A 14,806-nucleotide genomic window follows, 5' to 3' on the forward strand; every position below is an offset into this window, starting at 1 on the left:
ATAATAATAATATAAAAAAATTAAAACATCTCTTACATGTAATTGGAATTTTTATATACCACAAAATAGAATTAAAGTTTTACAAATTCAACTAAATATAAACTTTATTTTTTCTAACATAAACTAGTGTCATAGGGTTATAAATTCACGACTCTTTTAGCATGATATAATCAATATAAAGTCTATCATATGTCATCAATCTTAATTGCACTCCTGTAAATGTGAATAATGAAAACAAAAATAATTAAAAATAATATATATCACTATATATCTTCATCAAAAATAAAAATATAAAGTTTAGCTTCCTTAATAGAGTTTATCAGACGTTACTTTAATTTTATCCTTCAACTGAAATGAGGTTTTTCACTTCTTCTTTTTTTATTTAAGAAATAATGTGACTAAATATTTTTTTAATTAAGTCTAATAATTAATAAATCTTCTTCTAACTTTTACCTAACTTATTTTTTATAATAAATTTTAAATATTTAAAAATTATTTATTTTTATATTTTTTAAATTAAATATTAATTTTTAATCGTTTTTAACACATTAAACACTATTTTTAAACACCATATCAAACACCTTTCTTAGCTTAATTAGCTTCCTTTATATATGTTTTCTGATCTTCTACATTTTCTTCTTCTCTGCCTTTTTCTTTTACATCTTCTATTTCTCCTTCTTCATTTAGTATTTTCTTTATTTGTTTATTTGTGTATTTTTAAGAAGTTTACAACGAAGAAAAAGAAGAATATAGATGAGAAATATAGAAGAAAAAAAAATAAAAAAGAAGAAGAGAAAAAATGCATAAAAAATAGAAAATTCTTTTACTCTAAATACAATTTTTTTAAAGAGAAATATATGAAACAAACACAAATATTTATTGCAGATAAACACAAAATTATGATAAACACGTAAATTTTTCGAAGTTAAACACACAAAGTTTTTAGAAAAACACTTAGAAAGTGCTTTAGGATTAACACAAAAAATTTGTTATGATAAACATAGAATTTATTTAAGGTAAATGCACAAAATTTTTAAGATAAATATAAAAAGCAAAAACTATAAGTTTTTTATGATAAACAAAAAAATTTTATAAAGATAAAAAAATACATTTTTTCAAGATAACACAATTTTTTAAGAGAAAGATAGAAAGCAAATGCAAAAATTAATTGACAACGAACATAAAAATCTTTGTAATGATAAGTTGATAACTACGGAAAATTATTTTAAGCTAAGGTAGACACAATAATTTTTTTTAAGAGAGAAACATAGGAACTAAGTACAAAAATATTTGCCATAAGTGCTGAAACTTTATAACGATAAATACAAAAATTCATTTAAATTAAACTTTTGTGTTATTCAATTAAAATTTTTGTATTTTTTTTTATTTTATTCAACTAAACAAATCTATACAATTCAAAAAATATATGTGTTAGTCAATTAAAGTTTATGTATTTCTTTACTGAAACTTCTGTGTTACAAAATATAAATAAGTGTTGTCTTAATTTTATATTGTTTAAATATTACTAAATAAGCTTAATTAAGCAACTAGTCAAAGTACTGCGAACGCATAATTATTGAATTATGGATAAATTTTTCAAACGGGTAGGAAGAAACTACTATAGATGCTTTCATTTTGTCAGTGGCCACATTGGTCCACACATTTTTTTAGGCATACAAAATATGAAGTTCATCATGATTGTTACATACAATAAATTCAAAGAGATGTGAGTATATATAGTATTAATTCAAAGATTTAACTAATAAATATATTAAAATTTTAAATTTTAAATTTTCATATATTATTTTAATTTAATAACTCTAACATCTCTTCTTAACTAAATTTTCAATTCAAAGGTTGGTTTGCAAGGAATTTGAGTAAAAAAAGTTGGTAGATGTGGGTTAGTTCAAGTTTATAGAAAGTTTAAAATAGCAAAAGTATATGATAAAAGGCAATAAGCTTTTTCTCTGTAAAAAAGTCAAATAGGGGTCCCCTTTGGGCCATCATAATGATATCTTCACTTCACCGCCGGTGAGAGAGGGTATGATAGATATGCACCCAAGATCCACCATCATTGTCTTTGATTTTATTTTAAATATATGGTGCCCCAAAAGTGATCAATTTCACATAAAAGGAACCATAAAAAAGTGAAAGATATATGGATCATCCGCTCTCTTTTACTTTATTTTTTTTTTCTTTTCTTTTGAGAGACTTTTATGGTGAAATGGCGAATGATATAATTTTAACACTTATGTTTGATAATGTGTCTCATTCTATTATTGTGCACTCAACAGGTTTTGCTTTTCCTCTCTTTGCCAAATTATAATTATTGCTATCTACAGTGCACCGGGCTGCTATGCATGGAAGAAGTCAATTTTATGCATCTATTAATTTAGGGCAACGTATCATCAACCCTTACTTTAAGAGATTACCTATGCTAGCTATTGTGTTTTTTTTATTACTATATATTTTCATTCATATTTCACCAATTAAAATTAGATATTTATCTATTCAAATTTTTATTTATTATTAATTTGATAATTTTATAAATTTGTTTTAACACGTACTTAATTTTTTATAAGACATCAATGAAAATAATCAGTGAGACAGGTAATTTAAATCCATTATCCACCCTATATTTATTTAGTCATTTGTGTTGTATGTTGACTTTGCATACCACAATATAATTCCACATTTTTAATTTCCACGCACTAACCACATAGGACATAGAATTTAGGACAAATCGTATCCGTTAGTACGTATTTGCATAAAACTGCTAGGAATGTTTTTATATGTGTCTTTGCCTTTTCTATGTTTTTATCATAGTAAAAAAAATGTCTATTATATTTATTTCTTAAATGATCATTTAAATAAATAAATTTATTAAGTAAGTTACATATTTTAGCTTTTCAATAAAAAAAAACTTAGAAATGGACAATCTTTAGTAATTTTAGCTAGTAATTAACAAGTATAAATATTAAATTATCTTTAATAAATATATTTTATTAATTTATATATATATATATATATATATTTTAATAAATATAAATATAAACTATATTGATTTATATGCATAAATTTTCATAAATATAGATATAAATTATATATTTTACGTATACAAATAAATTTTTATAATTGCAACTGACCAAGTAGTGACATAAAATGATAAATATTTGTTTGTTATATAGCATTGTTGTTTCAATATTTTAAAATTAAGCTCATGTATTTTGCTTAAATTTCCTAAGTGTTAGTAATTTACAATTTCTTTTTTTAAGGATTTATTTGCGAGTTAGAAGAAAAAATATATATTTGTAACGTTAAGTTGCAAAATTTGAAACTACTTGTCAAATAATTGGCTACAGGCATCATGTTTATTTGACAAGGAAAAATGTAAATTAAAGAAAGAGAGAAATAAGGAAGATATGGTTGTGAAAAGTAAGAAAGAGGTCCTAAAAACGATAAGGGAAAGTTGGTTGAGGAAGCTAAGGTTATAAGGAGTAGTGAGAAATAGTTTTCCATATTCATAGTGAGAAGATCATGTTTGAAGAGCAGGTGATGATTGATGAGATCCCTCCTCCTTTCCAATTCGGATGCCTTGAATCTTTGAACAATAATAACAATAATAAAGCTTTCCTTGGTGCCATAGCTTCTCCACCACCAGATCTCGTCACTTCTTCTTGTTTGGGGGCAAATAATAATTCATGGTATGACAATTATTGCATACACTCTCTCCAATCTCCTCCATGCATGCACAATTATATAAATCTAATTTGTAGTAAGATCTAATTAGAGTTGAATTGGTTAGGGCATGGGGTCAGGTAACAGCAGAAGATTGTGTGATGATGATGAGGGTGGGTAACAAAAGAGGAGGAGATGTTCATAGCCATGTAGGGTTAGGGATTGCAGCGATGAAGATGAAAATGAAGACGACCAAAGTGAGAAGGAAGGTGAGGGAGCCTAGGTTTTGCTTCAAGACCATGAGTGATGTCGATGTTCTCGACGACGGTTACAAATGGAGAAAGTACGGCCAGAAAGTCGTCAAGAACACACAACACCCCAGGTATAATTTTTACTTTTCATTTTATTAGATGATCTTCACTCCTCTTCTTAAGACTTTTCCCCCAAAATCCACAAACCTAGGATTTCGCGCGGATGAGTATGTAGGGAACCACTTTCTTCTCTCCTTTAATTTTTATCATTTCCTGCTGAATTATGTATAGACTATACTTCTATACAACTAATTAAATTAACAATAATGTTTTCAAACGATCCACCTAAGAAAATATAACAACCAACATGAATGCATTACTAAGCTAGCTGTGTATGAGAGAAGCAAGGGTTAACTCTAATTTCTATCTAATGAATAAAAGATTAGTTACTCAAGTAATAAGCTAATTATAAATTTCTCAATTGTCTTGAGAAGCAAGGGTTAACCAAATTCTATAGAGATATCAAGATAGGAAAAAAAAAAACAATATTTACGTATTAAAATGTGCTTGGCATACTCCTATACACACTTTAAATTTTTTTTTTAGTTAAATAAATTGAACAATTTTCAATTTTAAGTACCACAATACATCCACACTATACATTCACACACCCACACAGCATTAAAGGACTCATATTCAAGCTAAGATTTAAACTCAAATACAACGTATGAAAAAACATATGATTCTACTAATTGAGTTAAACTGCCACACTTTTAACTTTTAGATAACATTATGGAAGAGAATTCAAACTTTAAGCCCATGCTTTGGTGATGAAATCTCCAATAATCATAATGGGAAAAGTTTAGTCTCGATTAACACAAAAGTTTGCTCGTCGAGAATTGAGATGGATTTTTTGCTACTGTTCATCATGTGTATGTGATTCATGATGTATGTTATATTCATCACATTTATATAGAGAAACAATTTTTGTAATTTAATTCTCTATGATATAAATATTTTTTTTTGTTTTCACTTTTTATCATTTACTTTTAATATGAAAAATATACAAGATAGGTATCCACGAAATTAAAATAGTTCATGTAATATTTCTCATATATATGTACTTCTTTTGTATTTTTTTATATTTTATATTAAAAGTGAACAATAAAAAATGAAAAAATAAAATTACTTTTTTACCATAAAAAATATTTTTTCTAATATAAAATACAAAAATAATATGGTGGATTCTACCCAACCCCCTCTAAAATAACATGTAAGTTACCCTTCATGATGTGTCACATTTTAATTGGTCATTACTTAACTATAGTTGGGTTATTTTGTAATTTATTATTTGAGATGGGTAATTGTATAATTTCTTAAAATATTAAAATTCTACCCCATTAATTGAAGCACGTTCTCACGCAATCTCTTTCTACAGTGCATCATTTCTTAACAGGTCGTTGAATTCCCATGGCTCGTAACTTCCCTGTTCTTCCCAGTATAGCCAACGCGGACTTCATTGCTATCTCTTGTCCTATCACTCAATCCCCTCCCCCCCTTTTTTTTTTTTTTTTTTGCCATGAATCACTCTTTACCAACATCAACATCATTAATGGTTAGTTCGGTTATTAAATTTTTTCATTAAAAAAATATATATTTATTTAATTACAAGATGGAATATATATTCATATTTAAAATATAATATAATAAAATAAATCTATTTAAAATACTTAAAAGTATAATTAAAATCATGAATATATAAATATAATAATAAAATTTGTACTCTAAACAAGTAAACATATTTTTTATCATACATAAATTATTTAAAAAATAAATATATTATTAAAATTAATAATACAAATTTAAAATAATAAAATCCAATTTTTTACTGTATTTGTTATAATATTTTTATTCTTTTAATTTACAATTTATTAGTACTTTATTATTTAATTAATGATTAAACAAATTATTTTTATAAAAAATTATGTTTTGTATTATCTTATAGAAGAGACCAATATATTAGTTTAAAAAATAAAATAAAAATGAAATTTTAAATAAAAAATATTTAATATTAAAATTTTTAAATATAAAAATAATTTGTATAAATATTTAAAAGATAAATATAAAATATATGCATAAAATAAATAAAACAGATAAAATGAAAGTACTCATGAGAAATAAATAATTATTTTTGTCTCCTTTATTTATTTTAAACATGTATTTTATATTTATATCCTGAATATCTATATAATTTGCTTTTGTATTTAAAAATTTTAATATTAACTATTTTTTATTTAAAATATCATTTTTACATTAATTTTTAAATTGGTATATTGGTCTCTTCTTTAAGATTATACAAAAAATATTTCTCATGAAAATAATTTGTTTAATCATTAATTAAATAATAAAATATTAATAAATTAAAAATTAAAAGAATAAAATACTATAAAAATTACTTGTAAGAAAGTTGAATTTTATCATTTTAAATTTGTGTTATTAATTTTAACAATTTATATTTTTTTAAATAATTTATGTATGATAAAAGATATGTTTACTTGTTTAGAGTACAAATTTTATTATTATATTTGTATATTCCTGATTTTAATTATACTTTTAAGTACTCTTAATAGATTTATTTTATTATATTATATTATATTTTACATATGAATATATATTCCATATATTATTTTTAATGAAAAAAATTTAATAACCAAACTAACCATTAATTATATTGGTAAGGAATGATCCATGGTAAAAAAAAAAGAGATTGAGTGAGAGGACATGAGATAGCAATGAAGTCGGTGCTGACTATACTGGAAGTCGGTGCTGACTATACTGGGAAGAACGAAGAAGTTACAAGCCATGGAAATTCAACGACTCGTTAAGGAATGATGCACTGTAGAAAGAGATTGCGTGAGAACGTGCTTCAATTAATGGGGTAGAATTTTAATATTTTAAGAAATTATACAATTACCCATCTCAAATAATAAATTACAAAATAACGCAACTATAGTTAAGTAATAACCAATTAAAATGTGACAAATCACGAAGGGTAACTTACATGTTATTTTAGAGGGAATTGGGTAGAATTCACCAAATAATATATACACACTAAAAATCAATCATTAATTTAATTATTATATATTTATATATAAATATATATGTTATTTAATTTATTTTTAATATATATTTTATATTCATATATATATTTTATACAAATAATTAATTTAATAATTAATTTTTTGTATACACTTACCATAATCAAATCTGTTATCCGGCCTGGTGATCTAAATTTGTTCTTTACATCTTGATGAATATATATAGAAGCTACTACCGTTGCACAGAAGAAAAGTGTAGAGTGAAGAAACGAGTGGAGCGCTTAGCTGAGGATCCAAGGATGGTTATAACAACGTATGAAGGAAGACATGTTCATTCTCCCTCCAACGACCTCCAAGCATCCGAAACTACTTCTCAACTCACCGATTTCCTGTGGTAGTAATTGTCACCAGATCCAACATCATGCCATCATATTTTACATCTTTATGTATGTACATCAGCATGTACTATATATAATATTCTAGTACGTGTATCTACAAATGATGATGCATCACCAGCCACTTGCAAAAGCCACGCCTTAAATTAACTGTGCCTGTACCTTTTTAGTTCTTTTTAAGTTTCAAGTACCCCATGATGAATGCATTATGTTATACTGAGACTTGGTGTAATTTTATAAACTCTAACAAACCAGCAATAATCTTACTGGAGAAAAAGTCTAGAGGGCAGTACTTTTATTAAAATTTGACCAGTATTTAATCATTAAAAAAAAAGTGACTAATCCTACATTATCAATAAAAATTTCACACTATTAAAATACTAATAATAACTAATTGATAGCTACAAATCGCAAAACTTGCTAGCCTCTTAACACTCATCATTTCTATAATTTGTCTCATAAAGATGAAATAGTCAATTCATATAATAATATAACGTATCATACTGTAAGAAGCTAAAACAATTGGGGAAATTAAATGGGAACACAGACACAGATCAGAAATAATAATCTCCATACTTTATTTGTTTAATTCGTTTTTCCAAGGAAGCATTATCGTATTCAATGTTAAGAACTATATATAGCATTTTTACAAGGACAAGATGAGTGTCTCCCCCTCCCCTCCCTCCTCTCTCTGAGTCAAGTACTCAAGTATCGTGTCCAAAACATGTAAAATAAAAAAATTATCTTTAAAAAATAAGATATAGATAAAAATATTGTATTTAAAAATATTAACAAGATATAATTTATTTTATTATTTTATTATTATTATTTATAATTATATTTTTTTATAAATTTTTTGCATGAAAAAATAATAAAATCAATTTTTATAATTTGTTCTTTTTTATATTTAATTTATCGACAAACAAAATACAAAATACTAATTTTTGTGTTTCTATCTTTTATATCTTATTTTTAGTGTTTTGTTTTATTTTGTCCTTTTAACCAAATGCTGCATAAAATCTCAAAATTACAAGATCGATCATAAATAAAAATAAGACAAACTATAGAAATAAATTAAATGGTATCAGATAATATAAATAAATAAATTACTTGTTCACATCTTTTGATAAAAGATTACATTTTGATCCTGTAACACCCTACCACACTTAATCTTATGCTTAAGTCATAAAATTGAAATAGTAAAGTATTACGACCTTTAAAAGTAAAAATATATATAATAATAGTGAAAGAGATATTTAACTAGGAGCCTTGAAAAAACGAATAAAACAAAAACGTAAAGTAAAAGCGCAACGCTCAGGAAACGAGATAACTTACGTGCTAAGAAATCTAAAGATAATAAGTATAAATAGACAGAAAATGAGAATAGAGAGTCAAGGATACAAAATAACTAGCTTCTAACTCAGCCTACGAAGCCAAGGCTGGCCGGAGAATATTTACATACATATATACATATCCCAAAAAAACCCAAATACCTATACCCTAGCTCTCCTTTAAACTCTAAGAGGAACAAAATAAACAAGTTTCTTAGAGAGAAAGCCACGCACATAATATATAAGGTCCTGGAAATACCAGAGGTAATCCAAGAATGCCGACACTCAGATTACTAAACTTGAATTTTGGGGGCAAAATTCCTAATTAGGTGGGTAGGATGTAAACCCCGCTGAATTAGCACATAATTAGTCAACAAATTAAATTTTAATAAAAAAAGTATAAATGTAAATTTAATAGTAAAATAGGATAGAGACAATTAAAATGAAAATTTTGACACTAATTTCAAAGAATTTAGCCCAGAATTGGGTTGAACGGGCCAAACCGGGCGAACCGGGCCCAAGGCCCAACTCAGCCCTTTCACTTTTAATGAGCCAGCTTCCCCTTTCTCCTTCTTCTTCATTTACGTTGCACAACAAAGGAAGAAGGGGGAAAAAGCTTTCAACCCTAACCTTCACTTCAATCCAACATATCTTCTCCATCCGAGCTCCGATCGCCGCACTATTTGCGGCCACGTGTCCACCGCGTCGAGCTCTACGATTCTACTGGAACAATTTCGTTGGTAAGCTTCACTCCTAATCCAGTTTCTCTACCCTCTTGATTTTTGAAATTTATGTAAGTGGTAGTGAGATTTTGCTTTCTTGATGCTATAGGACCCAATTAGCTTGAGAAAAACATTCACTCTTTCTTATATGACGCTTGGATAAGGTGAGGATTCGAGAACCCTAGTTAATTTCTTGAATTTGGGTATTGGATATTGAATTTGTGTATGGATATGTGAACAATGTGAACTTAGGTGTTTATGCATATGTTGGAACTTGATTTTGGATTGGTATCAATGCTTTGGTAATTTTTGGTGTTGTGGGGCTGTGTGGTTTTGGCGATTTGCCTTGGACAATACATGAAAATTGGCCAAGGTATGGTTTTGATTTTCGCATATATAATATATAATGTCATGTGAAAACTTAAGCTAGAGAACCATAGGATAAGCTGGAATGATTATGTGTATTGGATGTTTAGTAATAATGATATGGTTTGAGCATGTGTGGTGTTCACTTGGTTTTGTTGGTATTAGAATGATGAATGATGATGTGATGATGTTTGAAGAACTTGTGACCATGGCAATATGTATATATATAGGTTGGTATGTTGATGTTTGTTGATAAACTTGTGAAGTTTAGGTTGAAGTGAGATGTTATTGAATTGAGAAATGGTAGGATTGTAGAGATTATTGTAATATTGTCAAAAGTGTGTTATATTGATGATTATAGGTACGATGAGTTGGGTTGAAAAGAGTTTTAAAGAGAAAATGAGGTAATTAAAAGAGTAAAGTGACATTGATAATGACGTGTGAGACACTTAATGATGTTAAATAATTAAGGATGATGAGATGAGATATGAATCACTGTGAAATTGAAGATGATAAATTATAAGAAACGATTGAATAACTTGAGTTTAGGGTGTTGTCTCCCCATGTCATTCGGGATTTTTACTGAGCTTGGGGTATTGTTTTCCCCATGTCAGCTTGGGGTATTGTCTTTTCTCCCCATGTCAGTTTGGGATTCGTCCCATAGATATTATTGAGCTTGGGGGCGTTCTCTTCCCCATGTCAGCTTGGGGATTCTCCCCATGGTGTATTTTTGAGCTTGAGAACATGTCGGGAAGGCTACGTAACCGACAGTTGATATCAACAGCCACAGGACAGGCATGCATAATATGTATTTGTATGTATTGCTTGTTTGTGCATTAATTAGAGTTGTCTAATTGATTATAATATGCTAATGGTCATAATTGATATCTATATTATCTGTATTCTACATGTGTTTGCTTTGTCTGCTTGTTTGTCTTTGTAATTACCGAAGATGGAGGAATGGAGGAACGGAGGAAAGGCGGAGAGATTGAGGATTCTATTTAAGTTCCAGTTAGATTTAAGGAATTGATTTTAGTTTAGAAAGCCTTAGAAGGACCATCCTGATTTATGGTTTCTGTTTAGTTCTTTAAGTTTTATAATCTGAGTGTTGGCGTTCTAGCATTACCTCTGGCATTCCCAGGACCTTATACATTATGTGCGTGACACCTTTACCATGCTCACCTCATACTGTGTTGTTGATTTCAGATGCAAGTCAAGAGGCACCTTGCTAGGCGTCTGGATTACTGAAGCGGAGCGGTTTCTGGGTTCTTTTGTTATTTGGCTTGTGTATATATGTCCTTAGCTTTCTCTCCAAGAAACTTGTTTATTTTGTTCCTCTCAGAGTTTAAAGGAGAGCTAGGGTTTTACCTATGTATTTGGGTTTTTTGGAATATGTATATATGTATGTAAATATTCTCCGGCCAGCCTTGGCTTCGTAGGCTGAGTTAGGAGCTAGTTATTTTGTATCCTTGACTCTCTATTCTCATTTTCTATCTATTTATACTTATTATCTTTAGATTTCTTAGCACGCAAGTTGTCTCGTTCCTGAGCGTTGCGCTTTTACTTTGCATTTTTGTTTTACCCGTTTTTTCAAGGCTCCTAGTTAAATATCTCTTTCACTATTATTATATATATTTTTACTTTTAGAGGTCGTAATACCTTACTATCTCAGTCTTATGACTTAAGCATAAGATTAAGTGTGGTAGGGTGTTACAGATCCTGATTTATTTCTATATAATCTATTTAAAATTCCAGCGAATTACAATATATTACACAACCATGGGACCATAAAGTAGTTTTCATGCAAAGAGAAAAAAAAATGTAAACCGTGGGAAGGAATAAAATCTAAATCGTTGGACACTCCAGCGATTTATAAAGATTTAGCATAGGAGAAACTGTTGCTGGTAGCCACAGTTTATGTTGAAATAGCTATATAATTTTGTTTGACCTAACCATGGATTACTCGTTTTCATCCTTTTCCAAATTCTTACTAGAGAATTTCTAGAGAAAATGACACAAGTATCACGTAAAGGTGGGGTCATGCACGAAGCAAATCATCTCTATCGACTAGAAGGCATCGTCCATGTTACTGGAAACATCAATGAGGAGGTTAGTGTAGAAACTTTTACTTGATTTAGAAAATTTTCTATTAGATTTAACTACAAGAAAAACAATGAGTATCATCGGATTTACCGTTGGATTTATTGTCACAGAGTAGCGACAGATTTACCAGAAGTAAAGACGTTGAATTCGTCAAGTTAATTTATTACCATCGGATTTACGTTTCTGACGGTAACTTCACCGATAATAATTGCAGGGAAAACAAAAAAATGGGCGCGTAATGTAGGATCGGATTTACCGTCGAAAAAATCTGTCGGTAAACCCATTTAGTGAAATGTTGCGTTTTAATGACCCACAATGGATTACCGTCAGATTTATCTGACGGTAAATTCGACGATAATCTTGCCCTAAATTTGAAGCACAAACACTCTCCCCCTTCATTTCGAATATGTCTCTCTCTTTCTCTACCCTTTTTTCTCCCACTCTCTCTGTAAGCATTCCCTTTCCCGCCGCTTTGTCAGCCCTGCCGCCGCCTCTTCAATCCATCTCTCTTTCTCCCTTTTCTTCTTCCATTCTCTCTCTAACCCTCTCCCTCCTGCCCTCTGTTATCCCTGTCGCCATAACCTCTCTGGCAACCCATCTCCCTCTCACCGCCCACCACTTCTGCCAGCCGCTACCAACAACGTCGACCAACCAACATTCTCCTGTCCACCTCTATATTTGCATTCTTCAGTAAATAAATTGCTGCTTTATTTTTGTTAATTTTAGGATTAATTTAGTTTTTAGTTGTTAATTAGTATTATGATTTAGTTAGAAATAATTTTTCTGTTTAGTGAATTTACGTGGTTAAGATAGGATTAGATTAGGTTATTAGAATTTTGTGAGTTCTAATGCTGTAATGATGTAATATTACTATTGTTGTGTTGCTAGTTTTGAATTGGAATTGAATTTAGTAAATTGGTGATGCTCAAGATTGAATGCATATATTTCACATAGTTCAACTTATTATATTCGAATAGGCATATTACTAAATGTTTGTGAAGTTGAAATGTGCACTTACCTTTTTTGTTTTATTTGATTTCAACGGATAATGTATTTTTTTAACTAAGTTTAACGTAGTTTATTTTGATTAAGTATTTTGAATGATGTTGTGATTTTAGCACATTTTTAATTGGTATGCTCTTTGCAGACATGATGACAGGTAGATGTGTTGCAGATCAGCCTAGTGGTTGTGGTCGTAGTAGAGGGAGGGTTTCTGCCGGTACCTTGATAAACCATAATTTTATGGTTTATCTTTTATTAACATGAGTGTATTTTATCAACTTATCTCGCACTTATTCATGGAAAAGGCATGCTTTTGTGAATTTATCCTAATTGTGCTTGATTGTGAAAAACATGCTTTTTATGCCTTTAAATTATCGAAGTTAATCCATCTTTATTCTATTCGATGCCTTGATGTGTTTGTTTAAGTGATTGAAGTTTTAGAAGGCAAAGATGGCTTGGAAGAATGAAGGAAAAGCATGCAAAAGTGGAGAATTCATGAAGAAGTGAAAGATGTGTGGAGCTGTCAACCCTGACCTCTTAGTACTAAATTGATTATAACTTGAGCTACAGAGATCCAAATAAGGCGGTTTTAGTGGAATTAGAAAGCTAACATTCGGGGCTTCAAAATGATATGCAATTGTCTATAGTGGACGTGAGTGCACATGCTCGCGTACCCAGCTTAAAAGTTGCGTACGCGAGACACCAAAAACGTGGTTCATTAAAGAAACACATGACCAACGATTTCTGAAATATTTTGGGCCCAATCCAACCCATTTTCTAAAATATTTCAAGCCAAACTCAAGAAGGAATAAAAGGGGGAGCAATTAGGGTAGTTTAGTATCATGTTTTAGGTTATTTTCTAGAGAGAGAAGCTCCATCTTCTCTCTAGAATTTAGGGTTGTTAGTTTAATTTCTCTTTAATTTCACTCTTTAATTCTTGTTTTAGTATAGTTTCATTTATATTTTCATGCTCTATTTCCTCAATTCTCTTAGTTTCTCTTGTTAATTTCTCATTTTTGCCATTTTTAGTTTATGAACCCTCTTGTTAATTTCAATTTTCTTTAATACAATTTGCTATTTGATATTTTATTGATGCTTAATTGAGTTGTTGTTATTAATTTCTTGTATTTGGTAACTATATATTTTACTAATTCTTGAAATTTATGATACTTTATGTTTATGCACTCTAGGTGTTTGATAAAATGCTTGAATTAGTTTTAAAGTAGATTTTTAGCATTCTTGACTTAGAAAGAGAAGCTTGGTAATCTTGAGTCATTAATATCCAACCTATGTTGGTTATCTAGAGTTGTTAATTAATCTTGTTTCCATTGATGCTACTTATGGATTAGGATTAACTAGGCCTATTTGACTTTCTCTCAATATGAGGATAACGTAATATGATTAACTCTTGGTAATTATTGTGTTATAAATAATGACTAGGATAAAAGACCTTGATTCTCAACCCTTGCCATGAATGCCTCTTTAGTGTTTGCTATCTTTAGTTGTTTGATTTACTTTCTTGTCATTTAAATTCTTGCCTTTTTATCATTAACTCCCTTAATCTCATAACCAATAATTGAGAATTCAATTGCAGTTCCTAGGGAGAACGACCCAGGTTTCTACTCCCGGTTAATTTGATTTGAATTGGGTTGAACTTGTGACAACTAAAACTAAACTTTGATAGAGATTCCATTGTTGGTCTAGAATATGCTCGCAACAAAGAGATTCTTTTTATTGAGTAATTCTAGACCGACATAAATTCTCCTATCATACCCCTAGGAATTCTGGATCCTCTCCCTCTACTCTGACTATATTGGTGACGTTTACAGGTTGCGGGTGCATTGGCACAACCGTTCATTA

At 29.2% G+C, this 14,806-nt stretch overlaps 1 protein-coding gene across 1 annotated transcript; it reads left to right on the top strand.

The window, feature by feature from the left end:
• Positions 1 to 3,344: 3,344 nt before the first annotated feature.
• On the top strand, positions 3,345 to 7,642 carry LOC107621681 (putative WRKY transcription factor 13). The gene is made up of 3 exons (XM_016323701.3): positions 3,345 to 3,704; positions 3,806 to 4,060; positions 7,254 to 7,642. The coding sequence occupies exons 1-3, from the start codon at positions 3,538 to 3,540 to the stop codon at positions 7,423 to 7,425; spliced, it is 594 nt and encodes a 197-aa protein (XP_016179187.1). The 5' UTR covers positions 3,345 to 3,537; the 3' UTR covers positions 7,426 to 7,642.
• The last annotated feature ends 7,164 nt before the right edge of the window (positions 7,643 to 14,806 follow it).

The sequence above is a fragment of the Arachis ipaensis genome, chromosome B10, assembly GCF_059453495.1.
Source record: "Arachis ipaensis isolate K30076 ecotype BB chromosome B10, ASM5945349v1, whole genome shotgun sequence".
Lineage (NCBI taxonomy): Eukaryota > Viridiplantae > Streptophyta > Magnoliopsida > Fabales > Fabaceae > Arachis > Arachis ipaensis.